This window comes from Galleria mellonella, unplaced genomic scaffold (genome assembly GCF_026898425.1).
Source record: "Galleria mellonella isolate WM207_F2 unplaced genomic scaffold, CSIRO_AGI_GalMel_v1 utg35, whole genome shotgun sequence".
Taxonomy (NCBI): Eukaryota; Metazoa; Arthropoda; class Insecta; order Lepidoptera; family Pyralidae; genus Galleria; species Galleria mellonella.
In genome coordinates, this window is record NW_026442082.1 from 2,166,910 (window position 1) to 2,185,769 (window position 18,860).

The 18,860-nt window shown below is 30.1% G+C and overlaps 1 protein-coding gene across 1 annotated transcript; it reads right to left on the minus strand.

Moving 5' to 3' along the window:
• Positions 1–10,424: 10,424 nt before the first annotated feature.
• LOC113514514 (uncharacterized) lies at positions 10,425–18,484 on the minus strand. The gene is made up of 2 exons (XM_026898603.3): positions 17,802–18,484; positions 10,425–11,223 (listed from the first exon to the last, which is right to left on the minus strand). The coding sequence occupies exons 1-2, from the start codon at positions 18,373–18,375 to the stop codon at positions 10,934–10,936; spliced, it is 864 nt and encodes a 287-aa protein (XP_026754404.2). The 5' UTR covers positions 18,376–18,484; the 3' UTR covers positions 10,425–10,933.
• Between the last annotated feature and the right edge of the window lie 376 nt (positions 18,485–18,860).

Below are 18,860 nucleotides of genomic sequence, written 5' to 3' on the forward strand. Positions count from 1 at the left end.
TAGTGGACAATTAACAGCTGACAGGATTATAGTAATACGATGTGGAAGTTAAACATATTTTGTCATTATGTTAGTCATCGCACCTACTTTTTTAAGTTTATGGCAGTGAAACTCGCCGCAAAATGTTTTGTTTTGCAATTGCCTCGTGACACTTGGCAAAGGACAAATCTTTGTACATTCTGTGTCAAATGGTAAAAGATTATTCACCAGAGGGAGACTTTGTACAAAAGTCGTTTGCTTGGGTATCTCTGTTCCATTCGTGTTTCTTCCGTGAAGCAGTTGTTTGCATGGCTGTGTTGTTTTAAAGGGTGAGATATGGCAGTGAATTTACAAGATACAGAGGAATAACACCTGAGTCCTTAGGAGTGGCAACGCGTGGCGGGTATCATGGGCGAAACGATGTGTTCTGTTATGTCCATGGTACTGCGCATGTCTATAGGCGACGGTAACCACTTTTCATCAGGTGGGCCGTCAGCTTGTTTAACATTTTAAGTTGTATAAAAAAATGTTGTTTTATAAATAAAGCACGGCCGAAGTTTCAAGCGACTACAAGGAAGAAGGTTCTCAGTTACATTTTGTTATGTTTCTTACCTCATAACTCCGTATTTTTATATTAAAATCGGTTCAGTTATAGTTTATATATATATATATATATATATATATATATATATATATATATATATATATATATATATATATATATATATATATATATGTCAATTGATAGTGATTAATAGTAATGTATGTAGCTATATAAATTTGATATAGACATAAGCTATTGCTACAGATATAAAACTAAATATTTTTAAATATAATTTTAATTATATTTATTTGGAGAAGGAGGCTCCCTACTCCATACCATATAATATGCCGATATCAAATCTCATGACGATTAGTTGAGCCGTGAAGGCACCAACATGTGATAAACAAACAAAATCACTTTTAGATTTATAGTCTATTAATAAAGATTATTTATAAATCAATCAAGATCAATCACTACTTATCAAACTTTTAATCAATTGATTAAAATATTTTGAAATCTGAAAAAGCAAAAAACTTCATCTTTGTAGATAAACTCTGGCAGATGGATTTATCATGATATTTACTAGGACTTTTAATGCAACTGGAAATATAGACTTATAATTATATAATTTAAAATCGTATTATTTAAAAAATAAACAGCTATTTCATCGATATAAGATTTTGTTTTTGATTTATAAGTATGTATGTATATTATACGTATATACTACGTATATTGATTTAACTAAGCTGAAATAATTAAAGATTGTGTCCTATAAAGAAAAAAAAAACATCAATAGTGACAAAACCAGATATTTTGATCTAAAAACTAAACTATTAAAGCGATTTTGATAACATTTTTGTTGTCCAAATCGGTTTAAAATTAAGTTAGTGAGTTAACAAATACAAAAATACTATTAAATTGAGAATTTGCGTTTTTTAAGTCGGTTGAAAAGCAGCTTCCTCGTGATATAATTAATGTGATAACAAGAAAGGAATAAACTCTAATAATTTCAGAAGAGAGAACAAATTCTTTTAAAAATAACTACTGCTAAATTTCATAGGAGTTATGACATTTTTATTTTAAAGACACGAAAAGTTCAAATAACTTTAAAAAATTGAGGTACAAACAAAAAAGAAATGTCCCGGAGGATTCCAAAGCTAAAGGTGTCAAGGTGCCAGTACTTTCTCCAAATCGTACCTTGCACCTATTACTGTAGGGTTGCTACCGATATAAAACTAAATATTTTAAATATAATTTTAATTATATTTATTTGTATATATTATCTTGACGCCAAGACTCTTGTGTATACTTATATTTTATTATTAGATTTATTATGCTTATCTATATCATCATAATTATTGTTGCCAGTATCTATCCACTGTTGGACATAGACCTTCCACTATATGGGATCTTTTGCTTTTCACAATCAATTTTTTAGCTATCTTCTTAATTTCATGCGTCCATCTAGAAGAAGGGCAACCTATGTTATGTCAATCTTCTTTTTCTTTCATCGTTATCTATATGTTTTTATATAATTAATTTTAACATGCTTTTGAACAGACTAACTTCGATTTCTGTTGCATATTTCAGACGCTATTTTCTCTTCACAACAGAAATATTTAATATTACAAGTTATAGATTATTTATTTATAATTAATTGTGCACACTAATGATACATAAAAAATATGACAAAGGTAAGCAAATATACAAAGGCGAGCTTACCTCTAAGAGTTCTGTTACAACAAATCCAAATTGAACGGGAGCATTAATGTTCTTTAATTATATTCAAATAAGATAGGTGTAAAATAAATAATAAGACAATAAATTTTAGTACTGCAGTACTGAAAGAATTAACTGAGTACTGAAGTACTCAGTTAATTTTGTCATTCACTTTATAATTATCTGTTATTCATTGTATATGTATTACATGTAATTCAAATACATATAGAGTGATGTCATATAATCTTTAAAGATTACAATAATGATCTAAGATTATGATTATAAAATAAAATATCTAGTGAATATACATAAAAATATAAAGTACCTAAATTACAGCTAAAGAAAATAATTTAATTTTAAAATATCTCTAAAGTTATCATATTAGCGGATCTTGACAACCCTAAGTGCAGTATGCACCGTGAACCGACCCAAGGTCATATCAATGAACTTAGATCAGTTACTTTCTATTTGAATTGCTTCTAGTATATCTAAAGATTTCCGATATTTTTTATTTTTTATTAAATGGATTTGAAAATATGGAGATTTATATTTTTCTGCTTTTCAACCGACTTCAAAAAGGAGGTTTTTTGTCCATGGTACCGCTCATGTCTATAGGCGACGGTTACCTCTTTACAACAGGTGAGCCGTAATATGGGATATGATATATTGCTGGCTAAAAAAACTATGAGCACCTGTTACACACCATTTTTTTCCATCTAAGAGTGTATAGTAAACTGTCTAGATTTTATTAATTTAAGCAATTTGTATGAGAATCTTATATTATTATCATTCTTATGGTCCAATAAAGAGTAAAATAAATAAATATTATCTTTTAATTCTCAATATACTGCGGTTATGTATAAGTAATAGCTTGTGATTACACAACGTGCACGCCGCTAGTTCATTGGCATACTTACGTTATGTAATATTATAAACTTGAAGTTTATCGCTTTAATGTCGTATTTATGATCATTTGTAGCTAATTACACCAAAAATATGTATCCTTCTATCGTAAAGTTAGATGAAGATTTTTTTTATTTTTTTATTCTATTGAGGAGCTTTTAAATTTGTTTACATTTATTGGTCCTTATACTATGTAATGAATTTTAGTAAAGCCATAGATAAAAAATATGTAGGTATTTATAACGTAGATATAGAATTTATTATTTTCTATGAGTAGCCTTTTTGAATGACTAGATTTAAATAAATATTTTTGGAATACTTCAGTGAAATTGTTATAATCTGTGGTGTATACATTAGAAATATAAAAAAAAAATAGATTGGCTTGTATTTAGATTTGTACAGCATAAAAAATGCTGATGATGTTGTTCAATACACTATAATTATCTATAGTTAATTTAATTTGTATTAATAGTATAAAAAGGAAAGATTTGATTTTTTGTTTGTGTTAGATAACCTCAAAAACTACATTATCATTACACAACCCATATACTATATTCGGAAGCGGGGTTGGATCGCTAGTTTTATATAAGATTTAAAACAACAGAAAACAATACTACATAAATTAAAAAATATAAGTTTATTTGTGTATTTATAAGTTTTAGGAATATTAGTCATTTTCATTATATTCATTTTAAACTAATTTTAATATAATTATTTTTCATACATAGACTAGTCAAAGTTAAAGTTTAAAGATATCTTTAAAAAACTACATTAATAAACTTTTCATTCTATTATAAAACAAAAGAAATTAAGAAGTATAAACTTGACATACAATTTTGACGTTAACAAGTACGAATACCCAATCAACATGTAATTTGTAAAAAATATATATTCATATAATATTTATATCCATCGAGAGGTAAGATCCATAAAAATGACTACAATAAAGGACGGCTGAGTAAAATCCAAATAGATAGAGAGTATTTTATTAATTTCAAAACAGAAAAATGGGTAAGAGACACAGAAGAATATTCCCAAAGAGAAAACGTTCATTGTTCAAAAGACCTCATCCAATTAAACGGAAAATGTTGGTTAAACATAGAAGAATGAAGGCGTTTTTACACAAATATAACCCTAAAATGTATATAGAAAAGGGCGTTAGAAAAATGGTAGGACGAATATATACTGTTTCTGATAGAGTGAGAGATAAATTGGTTGAAAGCACAATGGCTTTAAACAATCCATTCTGCGCACAATTCTATGAAGACCGTTGCAGTATTCAATAGATAATAATTTAAAAATATAACGTGTAACGTATGAAAATTATATATATTTGCTACAATATTTCTCTGATATTTTTATTCACATTTAAAATTTATTTACGAATATAAATTTATGATAATTTATTTATTCAAAATTTATGAAATTTTTAGGATATTTTTATTACATCACAGGGGGCAAACGAGCATGCGTTTTATCTGATAGTAAGTGACTACCGCCGCCCATGATCACCCGCAACACCAGAGGCATTGCAGGTATACTGCTGTCTACATAAAAGGAATATGCTCTTTTCTTGAAGGTTATAATGTCTTATTGGTTCGGAAATACTGCTGCTCGAAGTTGATTCCAAAGAGTGATTGTGCGTGGAAGAGAGTACTTCATAGGATAGTGACTCAGCCTCTCATCATCATCATTTTAGCCATTATTCATTTACTGTTGAAAACAGGCCGCCATAGACTGCTATAGGGAACGGTCCTGAGCCACCTGCATCCATTGACTCCCTGTATTGCATTTGAGCGTTTGCCAGTATGGGGTCGCCACTCAAGAACCTTTCTTCCCCATCGCTTGTCGGTTCTTTGAGCTAAGTAACCAGCCCATTGCCACTTCAGCTTACTTATCTTACTACCTCAGCCTATATAAAGCATAATTTACTGCTATCTATTAAAACAAACTATATTATTAGAAATCGTCTTGTGGTCCCGGCACAAAATAGGCCGTCCCGTCCTTTCCCGTGGACGTCGTATAAGGTAACTAAGGGAACTTAATAGTCGAGGCAGTAGTGTTCTTCATTAAACATCATTTAAGCCTAACTGCGGTTATCAACCCGCCTGTTAAACGTGGCTTGTACTGGCAAAACTTCCCAAATGTGGAAAGCCTAAATAAATTAATAATAATAAAAAATAACACAATAATTTCTTGGTACTTCTTTTTTACTATTGAAGGGTCCCGTCATTGATCACCTAATAGAAAGCGATGATGTGTTCTAAGATGAGGCTCGCAGACCCATGGATTGCCTATTCACATTTTCCTTTAATTGGTGCACATTATATTTGGATGGAAAAACCAAATTAAGTTAAAGAATTTCACTTTTTGGTCGTGCACATGATGAAAGTCTTAATTTAATTTCAAATAGCATTCTTATGATTTTACGTGGCTTCATATCTGTCCATAAAAGGTATATAGTCTCCTCTCTTGTAATGTTCATCATAATATACATGGTCTTCGCTTTTGGACGGAACTTGTATTATTTCCACTTGAGTTTTGGTATCATCCTTTCGGTTTTGGTATCCATGAGAATGATCGAACATCCCTTTGAGACTAAGGACTGACGCCATCACGGTGGAGAAGAATCCCATCATTAGACCTGAGGAAGTTGAATTTGTGTGCTTAGAAAATGTCGGTATAATTGTGAGTAAAAAAAAAAATTATAATTGTATTTAACATTCCTTATTGGGTTTATAATTGTAATATATTGTTATATTTATGTTATTTGAGTTTATCTGTAACCTTCGATCGATTATTAATAATAAATCTTCAATGATTTTATATTAATAATTGAGAATATGTATTACTACAATTGTATTTTTTACTAAAATTCAAACTAAAATGTAAATCGGGATAGATAATTCACATGTATTAAATTTTTTTTAAAGATAATTATATATATATATATATATATATATATATATATATATATATATATATATATATATATATATATATATCATATATTTAAATGATACCAAATAGATAACTCAGGTTAAGATCATCTGGCGACGACATTTGATAAGACACAACCTTAGCTAAACATACGAGAAACTAAGAAAATGAATAAGAATTTAAAAATTTAGTCTACATATTTATGTGTTATCACTAAAATCGATTTTTTTATATGACACATTCTCATATTTTTACAGATAAAAATGTCCATAAAATGGCAAAATAAAATAAAAGAAAGTCATTTATTTTAATAATAAATATACTTTTCCACTTTGGGTTTGCTGGAAGAGAACTCTTTTAGAGCTCGCCTTTGTACATTTGGTACCTTTGTCATATTTTTATAAATAATTGGTATGTACAATAAATCATCAAATAAATAAATACCTTTGGCAGAGAGAAATGCAAGTGCCTTCAGTGCTATTGGTATGAGTATACTTTTTGCAGCTAGTAACCCCAAAATTAATGGTAGCATGTACTTTTTATGCATCTTATACTTTTCACCTCTGTTTTTCTTTTTACCTTTATTTATTACTTTGAAAACACATTTCTTTCCCTTTCCTTTTCCTTTTCGTTTATTTATTTTTTCCACAGATTTCTTAGTTTTCTTTTTGCTACGTTTCTGTGTTGAATCCCTTCTGGCTTTTGTTACAGTATCTTTATATGTTCTTGAAAATTTTTCGTTGGCTGTAAAATATAATTATATTAAGGTAATTTATTGCAAAGTCTTTTTTGAATGCCAAATAAATAATGTACTAAGATTCTTGTAAGTGAAAGGATATGTTAATTATTATAGCGCTAAAATATCTAATTTGACCTCGCGGCCAGACATGCTTTTAGGACAAAAATGTAAGTACACATTCTAATTTACACTGGTGCGAAGCAGGGGCGGATTGGTCGTTAAAAATAAAATGATTACCTTGCAAAGATCTTTGTTCAAAGTTGCCATTTGAGAAAATCCACTCTAATGGTTCAGTTGCATTAAAAGTGTCCGTAGGGTACTTATCGTGATTCGAGGGCCCAAAACCAAAAACCGCATCAGTTTTTACTATTCCATAATTATTTGTATTATCCAAAATAATTCCACGGGAATAGGGTAACATTGTATATTACTTGCGTGTTATTTATCTAAATTATCACATAGATCTTTAAATTTCTTTTAGTTTTATAATTGTTTATCTAAATTTATATTCTTTATCAACTTAAACATAAGCGTGTACGAATCGTTATGGAATTGTTGGCAGTATTCATTAGCATTTATACATGTCAAACTAGTGCATTAAGGCCTATCATGCATTGCATTTTAATTGCCTTTTTCACCATAATTACTACTGAAGTTACACTGGAGAAAGCTAATGTTGATACTTACCTTAACCTAGTTTTTAATGCAACAGTCATATTTATCCTTATTAATTTTAGTCCGAAAATTTCAAAGATGTTAATGTATGAAAATGTTTTATGTACAGGCTTTGGAAGCTTATCTTACTACATGTACTACTATAAAAATTGAAATAGTTTTGTGAACTGTTTAGGAAAATCGGTCAAAAACGTCCTCTTTATAAATAAGTACAGTGATTGTAATATATTGAAGATGGCCGGAGGACTATTCTTAATCTATATTATAGATATTCTAAATAATGTAATACGTTGTTTTACAATAAATCGACTGTAATGCTAGCAAAACCAGTTACTTTAGTTTAAAAACCGATTATGATAAAATTTCTAGGGAATTAATTTGAAAATATACTCTTTTAAATTTTCTAATAATGTTTGAGTTAGGTAGTCATAATAAAAAAAAATATAACCTAATTAAGAACTATCTCCTAATTTAAAGTTATTTGAAATTGTCCCTAAATTATAAACATTGGAAACTGAAGAAGAATATATAAAGCATTGGCAAATTTTTATTATTAGATTGTGTACCAGGATACAAGCAATCGGTTATCGTAAATCTTTTATAAAAATAAAAGCTTATATAAAAAAGAGTTTATATATATATATATCTACCCTGTATTGTATATATTTAGCTGTCAATAAAGTGTAGTTGCAGAGTAGTCAGTAAATAAGGTCAGACGGTGACAGCAGACAGCATGTTGGGAGAGGTGAAATAAAGAGTTATGATGTGGTTTAAACTGACCTAATTGAGTTTCGTTATTATAATACTAGTGAATAGAAATAGTATTAACAGCATGAGTAAATGAGTGGTAAGCGAGTTCTCGAATCTTATGGTAAGTGATTTCAGATGAAGGGATAAGTTCAGACTTACAAATGACCTAATTAACGGTTACATGAAATAAATGATATCACAGTTAATAACGATGTATCTTCATTGTTGTAGCCCTTGATTGAATCCCGACGTTACTCATTAAATATCCATTGGGATAGCAGTGGCTTGGTTTCGGCGGCGTTCCGCAAGCAACATAAAAACTCTTCTGACATGCTAAATTAGTTTTAGTCAAATATACATTTAAATTGTAGTTTAACGACATCAGAGAAACGATATGAAAATAAAATGCTAACTGTCAATCGCTATCTAAAAATATTAAATTACAATACGATTACGAGAGATAATATCAAGGATTTTCTCAGCAAGTTACAGCAATCATTAGATGCATTGAATGCGATGCAAGTTGATATAATTGAGATAATATTGATATATTTAATTACTCACAAGATGGACAATTCCTTAAGAATGGCATGGAAATTAAGCAGACAAACCACTGAAATACCAAAATTGATGGATTTGATGGACTTTTTAAACTATAGATCAGTTGCGTTCGAAAATATCAAAGATAAAAATACTCATGCATATAATACGATGCCTCATTCTCATATTAAGAAGACGTATCAAATATCGACTTCTCCAGCCTCGAAAACTTGACCGCTGTGTGATAAAAACCATAATTTACAAGGATATGGGAATTAGGCAACTTCGTGATGGATTGACCTAAGCCTAACATGATGCGTGTTCAACGCAATTGATATATATATATATATTATTGTTTACTTTTATTTCTAGTAGAAGATAATAATTTATTTTAAGATTATTTTTATGATTTGTTAAATATGCTGGTTCTTGTTTTGTATATATTATTTATTAATTATATTAGTTGTAAAAATAAAATTTTCGACTGTTGACTTGATGTATTGTATGTATTTTTTGTTCTATTTCAATTGTTTATAAATATTCTTTTTTTTATAAAAAACTTCAATTGTCAATATATAAAAAGGTTAATTTTGAACAAGTATTTCTGCGTTGTTTGCTTGGTTTCAGTTCTACGCTAACATCGAACGTTTCTAAAGCCCCTTTACTAATCTATATATTTATTTTAGTTCTTATAAGAAACCAGAGTAGTATCAATCTTTACCACTGAGATTAGAAAATTTCAATTGTAGACATTACTGGAGCGTATCGTGTCTTTTATAATTTCTTTATAGCTGAAGGCATAAAATCAAAAATTACATAGCAAGAACAAAGTCGTTAAGCGATATCTTTTACAATATTGCATCGATTTTAATAATATTTTTGGAGATAGATAGATAATTTATTTGCATTACTTACAGCACATACACAGTAAAAGAGATGAAAGAATGAAAAACAAAAAGAAAGCAACAATAAAAAAAAAACAAAAAGCAAAATATATAAAACAACAATTTTCTTCTTTCATGCGTGTGCTATAGTAACGCAAAATGGTCACAACTCAGTTTATTGTTTTGCCCTCAAAAGAGTAAAACACTGATATTCTGTTATGGTCTGTTGTCCTCAATGGGGTATATTCCCGAATCGTCATTATACTAATATTCTTGGATATTTTTTTTTATTGAATGAATTTCTTAAATTAGAATTATTATATGCTACCTGTATCCCATTTCATTTGTCACGTGAAACAGTAAGTATATAAAGTATCACATGTGATAAAGTTAGGACATAACCTACCCGTGTATCTAATTTCATTGAAATCTCTTCAATAGTTTTTGCATGAAAGAGTAACAAATATTCATTCATCTGTTCATATATCCATCCGTCTCTTTATACATCTGTCGTTGAAAAATTTTGTAATAAATTTATTAATTGATTCGACACTAACACCATCTAGTGGATTTTCTGGAAACGTCTATATGACGTTTCTTATGGTTACCATAAGTAGACGTTTCTCAAGACGACTCCTCTAATACTGTTATTATGTATAAGACTATGGTTGCTGCACTTACCATCATATGAACCATATATTTGTTTGATATATTTTCACATAAAAAACCCATGCACTGAGGTATTAATGGATGATTATGATATATATGGTAAATAGTATACATTTGTCAATAAAAGACATAATCAAAGCATGTGTATTTAATCGTGTCAGTTTTTTTTATCAGCGTCATTATTAACTTACAAAATAATACAGATTTCGTCTACAATATCATATTTATTGGTAACTACATTATTTTTCTAATTTATATATTCATCTTGACTAACAATAAATTAGTTAATAAATAACTTACACTAATTTATTTATTTGGTACAAATATATTTACAATCGCGCGAGCACTTAAAAATAGGAGACGTCATAAATTTTCACACAAAAGTAGAACAAAAAAAAAAAAGATCCCAATGAAGTAGAAGTTCAATAATCCAGAAAAAACAACACAGTTATATTGTCAGCTAGCCGTTCGGTGGTAATCGAAAGAATAGACAGATAAGTAGGATACGTCGTAGATTCCAGATAATTTAATAATTAACTTAGTACTGATGGCAACTATGAGTACGTCGACTTTATTTAATTATTCAATGATTTAATATCCCCCTTTCTGTAAACCCATAACGGCCGCAAACAGAGCAAAGAAGAATCCAGCCAATCCAGTTGCACCTATTAACAATATTAGGCCTCCAATCATGACTGGTACTAGAGCGAAATATTTCATTTTATACGCCAAAAGCAACGGAAGGACGTATTTCTTTAATTTCTTCTTTTTATACTTTGGCTTCTTAACTCCTTTCTTACGTTCCGCTTCGTCTTCTAAGATGTCATCCTCATCTTCATCTTCTTCTTCTATCTCGGCTGAATCGCCAAGACCCAGCACGTCTGTAAAGAAATTAATTAATTAATGTTATAAAATATAACTTTAATTATATCTTTAGGTGTATTAAATACACCATTTGAAAAATTTGTACTGCATGAAATGTGATATGAAATCTGCGGTATTTTTGCACATGATATCATATGTCAAATGCCTTAGAATACATTCTGAGTAAATAAATGCATATGAAGAAATAAGCAAGACAATTTACAAACACAACGATACAATTGTATAAGTACAGTAAGGCGGTCTTATTGCTGAGAGCAATCTTTTTAAGACAACCTTAAGGTAATGGACTAATTGTTGATCTTTTGCAAATTAAAAATATGTAAAAATTAAAATATATATATATATATATATATATTAATCAAATAAAATTATATAACCCCTGCATATATATTATATATGTACCTAATACCAGGATGTATATTAATAATTATAGACATGAGAAAACAAACTATCAGAAAATAAATAATTATATAAACAATTTTAAATAAATATATAAATAATTATAAAAATACCTAAATAAAGAATGCCAATTTTCTATTTGAATTCGTTTGAAAGCATCGAGGTATTTTGTACTTCTAATGACAACAGGCAATGAATTCCATAATTTAATGCTAGAAACAGTGAAGGAATTGTGATATATATATACATATTAAATAGGTCATTTTGATTCACTATTCTACTTAAATTCTATAGTATAGTAAAACTGCAACTATATCCATTATCCGTCGCTCATATTAGGTATAGATACTTATAATTTTCCTAGGTATAAAAATATGTAAAGATTTATTTCGTGTTAAATTTTTAATGACTGTTGCATGTCAGTATTCCACGTTATTTTACCACATTTTAGTAACAAATTTCATGCTTTCTATCATTCATTCCTATCTATTACTGATTAATTTGGAATTTACTCATGATTATGACTGACATATGTGACCTTTTCTTAATTTAAAGGTTTTTTTCTTGTGTTGATTCTATACTAATTAGATTATGAATAAAATAAGTTTTTTTTTTTATTTGTGTTATTAACATTTGTTTACTTGTAAATTAGACTTTAATACGTATTTGTTTATACGTATACGAGACAAATTATTGAAATAATTTTCAAATGAATACACGTGGTCGCAAAGTCGCAGAAACTTTAAGCTCTTTAAGAGATTGCTCTTAGCGATAAAGCCGCCCATTATTTTCTTAGTCTAACATTTGTGTGTAATCGTTTGAATTTATTATAAGTTTATTATTGTAATCTTATGGAGAATACAATAAAAAATCTTACTATGTATTGATTTTATGAATTACAAGAAAATGATTTTTTTTTTAATTATAGTATAGTCTACATCAACGCTCTTAGCCAGATTATCTTAACAAGGAGAAAACAAACTTATAACAATCCTTCGCACTTTTAGAACACGAAGAATTTAACTCATTTAAAGCGAAGTTAATTAGTGTGAATTATTTATCTTGATAGATACAACGTATTGTTTACATGTTATCATACAATACATAATCACGCGATGCTTCCAACTGCCGATTTCAACGACACGTTATATGTTAAGAGGTTCGTACACGATCAATCAGTTTCATTCATACTAGATTTTAGCTTTATTGAAGCGTCTTTGATGTACAATGTCTGTTTAATATTTAAATCAAATCACTATGTGCTTAATGCAAATTTATATTTTTTAATTCATTAATGCAACAATTGACTCAGTATTTCGTTGTGATTACCTTCCTAAGAAGGATTAACATTAAGTTGGCAGCCGGTTGTACGATATATCTTATCAAAAGCCAAAAATTTGCGTAATGTGAATAAAATCATATTAAGCCGATTCCAAATTATTGGAGCGAGGAAAGGAAGACGATTAATTATATTATATTGTGATATATAAATATTTATAAATAACATAGCATCAATTATAACAAATGCATTAAAAGTTCTGAACTTAGAATTTCGAGAGTAATAGTTATCAAAAACAAACAATTATTAATCCAAACAGTATGACGTGTTCAATATTATTCGTGCATCAAGCAGCCTGATCAAGTAGTTTCACATGCTACATAATTTAAGTATGAATTTGGTTAAAATAGTTCGATCATCCATGTATTACTTTAGTGTCAACGCTCTTAATAATTAGTTCTCAGTCGAATAATCTTTACAAATATTTATCAATGAATAAACATGAATTGTCTTTAATTACAGGTTAATTACAAAATTTATTTTTCTATTTATTCGGTATGATATAATATATTTGACATATTTAGCTTTAATGCACGTAATACATAAAGTATACAATGGCGGATTTAACATCCATATGTTATCGTGTGTAATTATTTTAGCCTTTTAATTACAATATGATAATTTTTCTGCTAAAGCATAAAAAGTTTTTCTACAGAGATATCGCAGTGTGATCCTGGCATAGAATGGATTACACCTTCCTCTCCTGTGAGTGTCAAAAACTATGGGGATTTAATGGTCGAAGGATAAGCAGCAGCGTCCCACTTTAAACAGCACCAAAACTTAAGCATGGAAACTACTGGTAAAAGTTTGCCAATAGAGAGAGATCTATGTTTAACAGTAAATGGATGAAATGTGTACATGTTGTACAAAATTTTTAAGTTGTATAATAAATCTACACGTTTTGGGAGACTGTAAGTGTGGTGAGTAATTTATAAATAAACAAATAAATGTAAAATGTTTTTATATATGACTAACAAGAAACGAGCTTCGTCGACGAGGTCATCACCTTGTCTTGATGGGTCACTTTATACATCCTTTCCAGTACGGATTACTTCTCATCCATCTATAAATTATATATTAATTATTATTTACCATAATTAAGAGCCAGATTTCGTAAGAGGATTATTTTAGCTTATTATTGTCATATTGGCTCGACAAGTAGCAATAGGTTTTTCTTTTCTTATGCACCTCTGATGTCATTTTGAGAATAAAATAGAGAGATAATACGTTGTATTCTTTTTCATCAAAAGTTATTCAATATTTATACTCAATTGCTTAGTATTTAACAGTAGTCAGCGGGGGCTATAAAAATACAAAGATATTCGTGAAAATTTTTTGGACATATTACGAAGAAGTTATAAATATATGCACGTATATATTATTATGGTTCCGGAATAGAATGGGCCACCCCTTCCTTTCCCGTGGGTGTCGTAAGAGGCGACTAAGGGAGGGCGAGGGATAAGCAGCAGCAGCCTCCCTTTTTAAAACACCACTAAGGCCTAATTGCGGTTGCCAACCCGCTCGCTAAGCGTGGCAACTACTGGCAAGACCTCCCCAAGGGTGAGGCTTATGTTCAGCGGTGAACAGTTAAAGGCTGATATGATGATATTATAACAATAAGAGGGGTTTAAGTATTAAAGTAAGTAAATTAAAGGGTTAAAGTATTACTTTACAATAGTATAAGTTTTTTTTATTATTTCAAAACACGACCTATCTTTAAGAATATGTAAGGACCTAATCCTTGGTGTTAATATTATGAATGCACTCGAGTTCCGCAGTAACCTGGGATAAAATTAAATTAACATGCAGAAAGCTTGAGGTTCTTAATTAGAGTATCACAGTACTTCAGTTGGGGATAAAAACTTTTATTATAATAAGTCGTAAGTTCGAACTTAAACGGAGTACCTGAATACCTACCAGCCTGGTATTCGTGATTGATTTCGGAGCTATAAAAATTATCGATAATTATTTGTTTATTTATTCAAACCTTTATTGATCCAAAACCAAAAAATAAACAATGACAATTAGAATATTTAAGTGAAATATAATAGCATAAAGTACAGATAAAAAAATATTAATAAAGGCACAAAAGGCGGTCTTATTGCTAGGACAATCTTACAGGCGAGATGGAACTCCTAAGTCTAAGAGGACCACTCTTTATGTACTTCTGGTGCTTGAAGAATTAGGTGCTTCACATTATGTAGCATAAGGCGGAAATCATGGCCGTGTACAACTTTAAGATAGTAATCGCGATAATCTTCTATCCCTCACCTCTCTTCATTGAGAGGAAGTCTGTACTATATCATTTAAATTTCTCTGGAAATGGGAAGTAATAGATTTCAAGTAAGTTCAGTGACACAAATCAATTAAACTAAACAGAGCGTGAAAAGAATTCAATACTTACAATAAGATTTTTTATCTAAGTTGACAGATAAGCCATTTAGGATACATAAAATTTGTTCTTCAAATTTGGACATACCTAATTACTAAGTAAGTGTATGCTAAGCTGTACTTATCATATCATATATCAAAACATCATTAGAGTACTCCTGAATGAAAAATAATTCCAAGAACCTTCTATCCCACTCATGTCTCTGCTCCTAAGTAGATGTCTTACCTGTGTTTCTGCTTAATAGGTAAAATATGAGATTAAAATTACATGGTACGAAGGCATAGTACCTTAACCCTTAGGAAGAGGATATTTATGTTTATACATAGTGTATATTTATGGTGGATATTTAAGATAGGTACATTTATGTCTATAGATTACTATTTTCCATTATATAGAACAGCAGCTTGTTTGTCATTCAAAGTTGCCTAAAATCACCACTCTTCTTGCTTCGGAACTCTTGTAAAATACAGGTTGCATTTAAGAAGCTAATGAATATAATAGTGTATCGTAACATTGTAACAAATGATCAGTCAAGCAAACAATACTGTTATACCAATATTCCGATTTTACAGTCGACAGATAGAAATGATTGCAGGTTTGTTTTACTGTTGACATTCAGGGGTACAGTGAGAGTTCTGATAAGGCGGGTCGTCCAAACAGCGGGAAATAATAATATGCAATTATAAATAATTGTAGCATTTGATGACATTTTGTTGCAGACTGTGTAATTTTATCGATGCAGTATCGAATTCAGAGCGACATGGTCTAGTGGTTTCATACCATGAATTACGAAACTTAAGGGTTGTGAGCTCTAATCAGTTCGAATACCAAAAATTTGCGATACTTTTTCGGTGGTAAACAATAAACAGATTCTTACCGATGTTTTTCGACATTAAATTAATATGATGATGATAAAAATAGGAGCATAACTGCCTGCCGATTTAATTATTTTGTAGAATTTGGAATGTGTTTGACATTCGAAGTAACATACAATTTGACGGTTACTGAATTATGTGGTAAAAAGTAGTATCTGTCTTTTACAGATACAATGTGATATTCACAATGCTCTGTGAATATCACAAAAAAAGATGGTTATGCCCGTGATATCCTTCATATGGATCTTAATCCTCAGACATAGCAATCTCTTAGTGTTTAATTAAAACATGTTTAATGATAATACCATAATCAAGAATATATTAATTTCTTACCGAAATCCTCTATCACGATTTGGAATCCTCTAGTGGTTTATTATATTTTGTATTCTGTTGTATATACTATAATATAAACATTAATAATAATATACTTTTGACTATTATGAATGTGATACTTGATTTTTCCTCCAAAATATTACAGAAGCAAATTTATCCTGTTAATATTATAATTGCGAGGATTTGTAAAGATGGGCAAATGGATGGATAGATAGATGTTTACACCTACACACAAAAACTAATTTAACCGATTTGAATAAAATTTGGTACGCAGATAGGTTATATCCTAATGTAGTACATATGATACTTTACATACTTACTTACATGTGGGCAAGACCACGAGATATGGATAGCCATAAATACGCAAGAAAACATCACACCGAGCATTAAGATTATTACGTGATATGGGGAGAGCTTACCGTCGTCTCTTCAACTAATATGTATCGTTTACAATATTTTTTATTATTATATATTATACTGTAATAGTGGGATAATATTCTATTCTTGTTCTTTTTCTTATTTTTAGTAAATACATCATGATAGGCCATCTACTCTGATTTCATAATAATCATCTCCAGGGTAAACCAATAGTGTAGGCGTAACCATTGCATTTAATTCAAAATCCAAAAACATCCACCAGTAGTGAGACGTTAATAGGTCGAATTGAATAATTAGGTTCGGGGTAGGTAGACAATAGTAATGAGCAATCTATTAGATGATGGAGTAATGAGCTTAATTGTTGCAGAGTTGATAGATGAGAATTGATAGAGATCAACATTTTTAGCAGTAGGAAAGACATAGTACACAATGAATTACGAAAATTATAATGACATTTGAAGTGATATAGGAGGTTTTGAGTCTAAACAGTAGCTGTAGTGAATACTCTTTGAGAATATTTATGTTTATATAATATTATGAATAAATTGTATTTGTATAAATTGTATTAAATTTTGTGTCATATTTGATAATTTAATTGAAAAAGCAATAAGCAATTACAATTGAAATGCCATGAGCAATTGTCTAAATCTTATCAAATAATCCTTCCTACGTTTCAATAAACGTACTAGTACAGCCAACACTGTAATTATAACAGCGTTAACTCGAAATTAATCAAAATCATTTCAACTATATAAACTGAAAATCTTTATTATTAATTAATACTAATATATAACTATAATAATTATAAAAATAAATTATTAACATAATAAGAAATGTATATAAATTATGATCACTTACATGATAACGATCTCCTAGATGCAGTTGCTTCTGAAAATCCTTCGGGCTTTTCAATGATTGGTTCTTCATCCACGTCTAATGATCTCCTCTGGAATTCCTGACTCCTGATCAACGGTATCGCTTTCGGATGAAATGGTTCACTATCAAGTGGTTTATACGGAAAGTCCTGTGTTAAATTCTTATTGCTTTTCTCTTGGGCAATTGGAAAATAATTACCGGGGAAAAGCGTTTCTGTTTTGTATTTATTCACATTGTCTTGTGAATAGTAAACGCTTCTTTCTACTTGGGAAGGCTGCTCGCTTCTCCTTAAAGGAATCGCGCGAGGTTTGAAGGCGTACTTGGTTATCCTAGATTGCCTCTGTGGGACTTGGTTACTGCTGTAGCTCGTAGGTTGAATTACTATAGACGCGCTGGTTACATTGACTATCGCCGATCCATCTCGGTTCGAAGCACTCGACAAAGACCAAAGCTTGGTTAATTTGTTCTCGTAATCTTCCTTAGCTGATGAAAGAATAACAAAACAGAACACTACTATAGTCTGAAACGGCAACTTCATGTGTATCTCCATTTTCATCGATTAATTATCGATCAATTAAAGATCGATGCGTCACTGATTACACAATTGTCCACACTTCACTTTCTTTTGTTTTCCTCAGAGTCTCACCCCGCCCGTTCGATCCACCATTTTGATGCAAGCGATCGCGCAAAACTGAATCACTATCGTTGTTAGACGTTATATTTATACATGTGTAAGTATAAACTTGCGTTTTTCCTGACGATTCACGGTCGGACGGGTCCGTGGGCTTCCTCGCCGAGGTTGCAATTCCGATGTAAGGGAAAAATATGAGACGCCGAAATAAAAAGTCGTTTGTTGCGTGACATTACCGCAGTACGCGTGGCTTCTTCCGTTAATGATTCCTGTTCAGTTCAATAAGACCAATTTTCTCCGATACGTGGGTAATTTGTGATGTCGTTATCGTGTCGTCTTTTGATGCAATTTTCATGTCAAAAAAAGTAGTTTCTAGAACGGTTTTTGGTCCATTTAATTTGGGGTGGCAG

Excerpts from the sequence above, each read along its gene's own strand:
- LOC113514514 (XM_026898603.3), bottom strand. The coding sequence starts at position 18,375 with ATGAAAATGGAGATACACATGAAGTTGCCGTTTCAGACTATAGTAGTG. Across the intron at positions 11,224-17,801 it reads ATCTAGGAGATCGTTATCAT|ACGTGCTGGGTCTTGGCGAT; the intron begins GTAAGTGATCAT and ends ATTTCTTTACAG.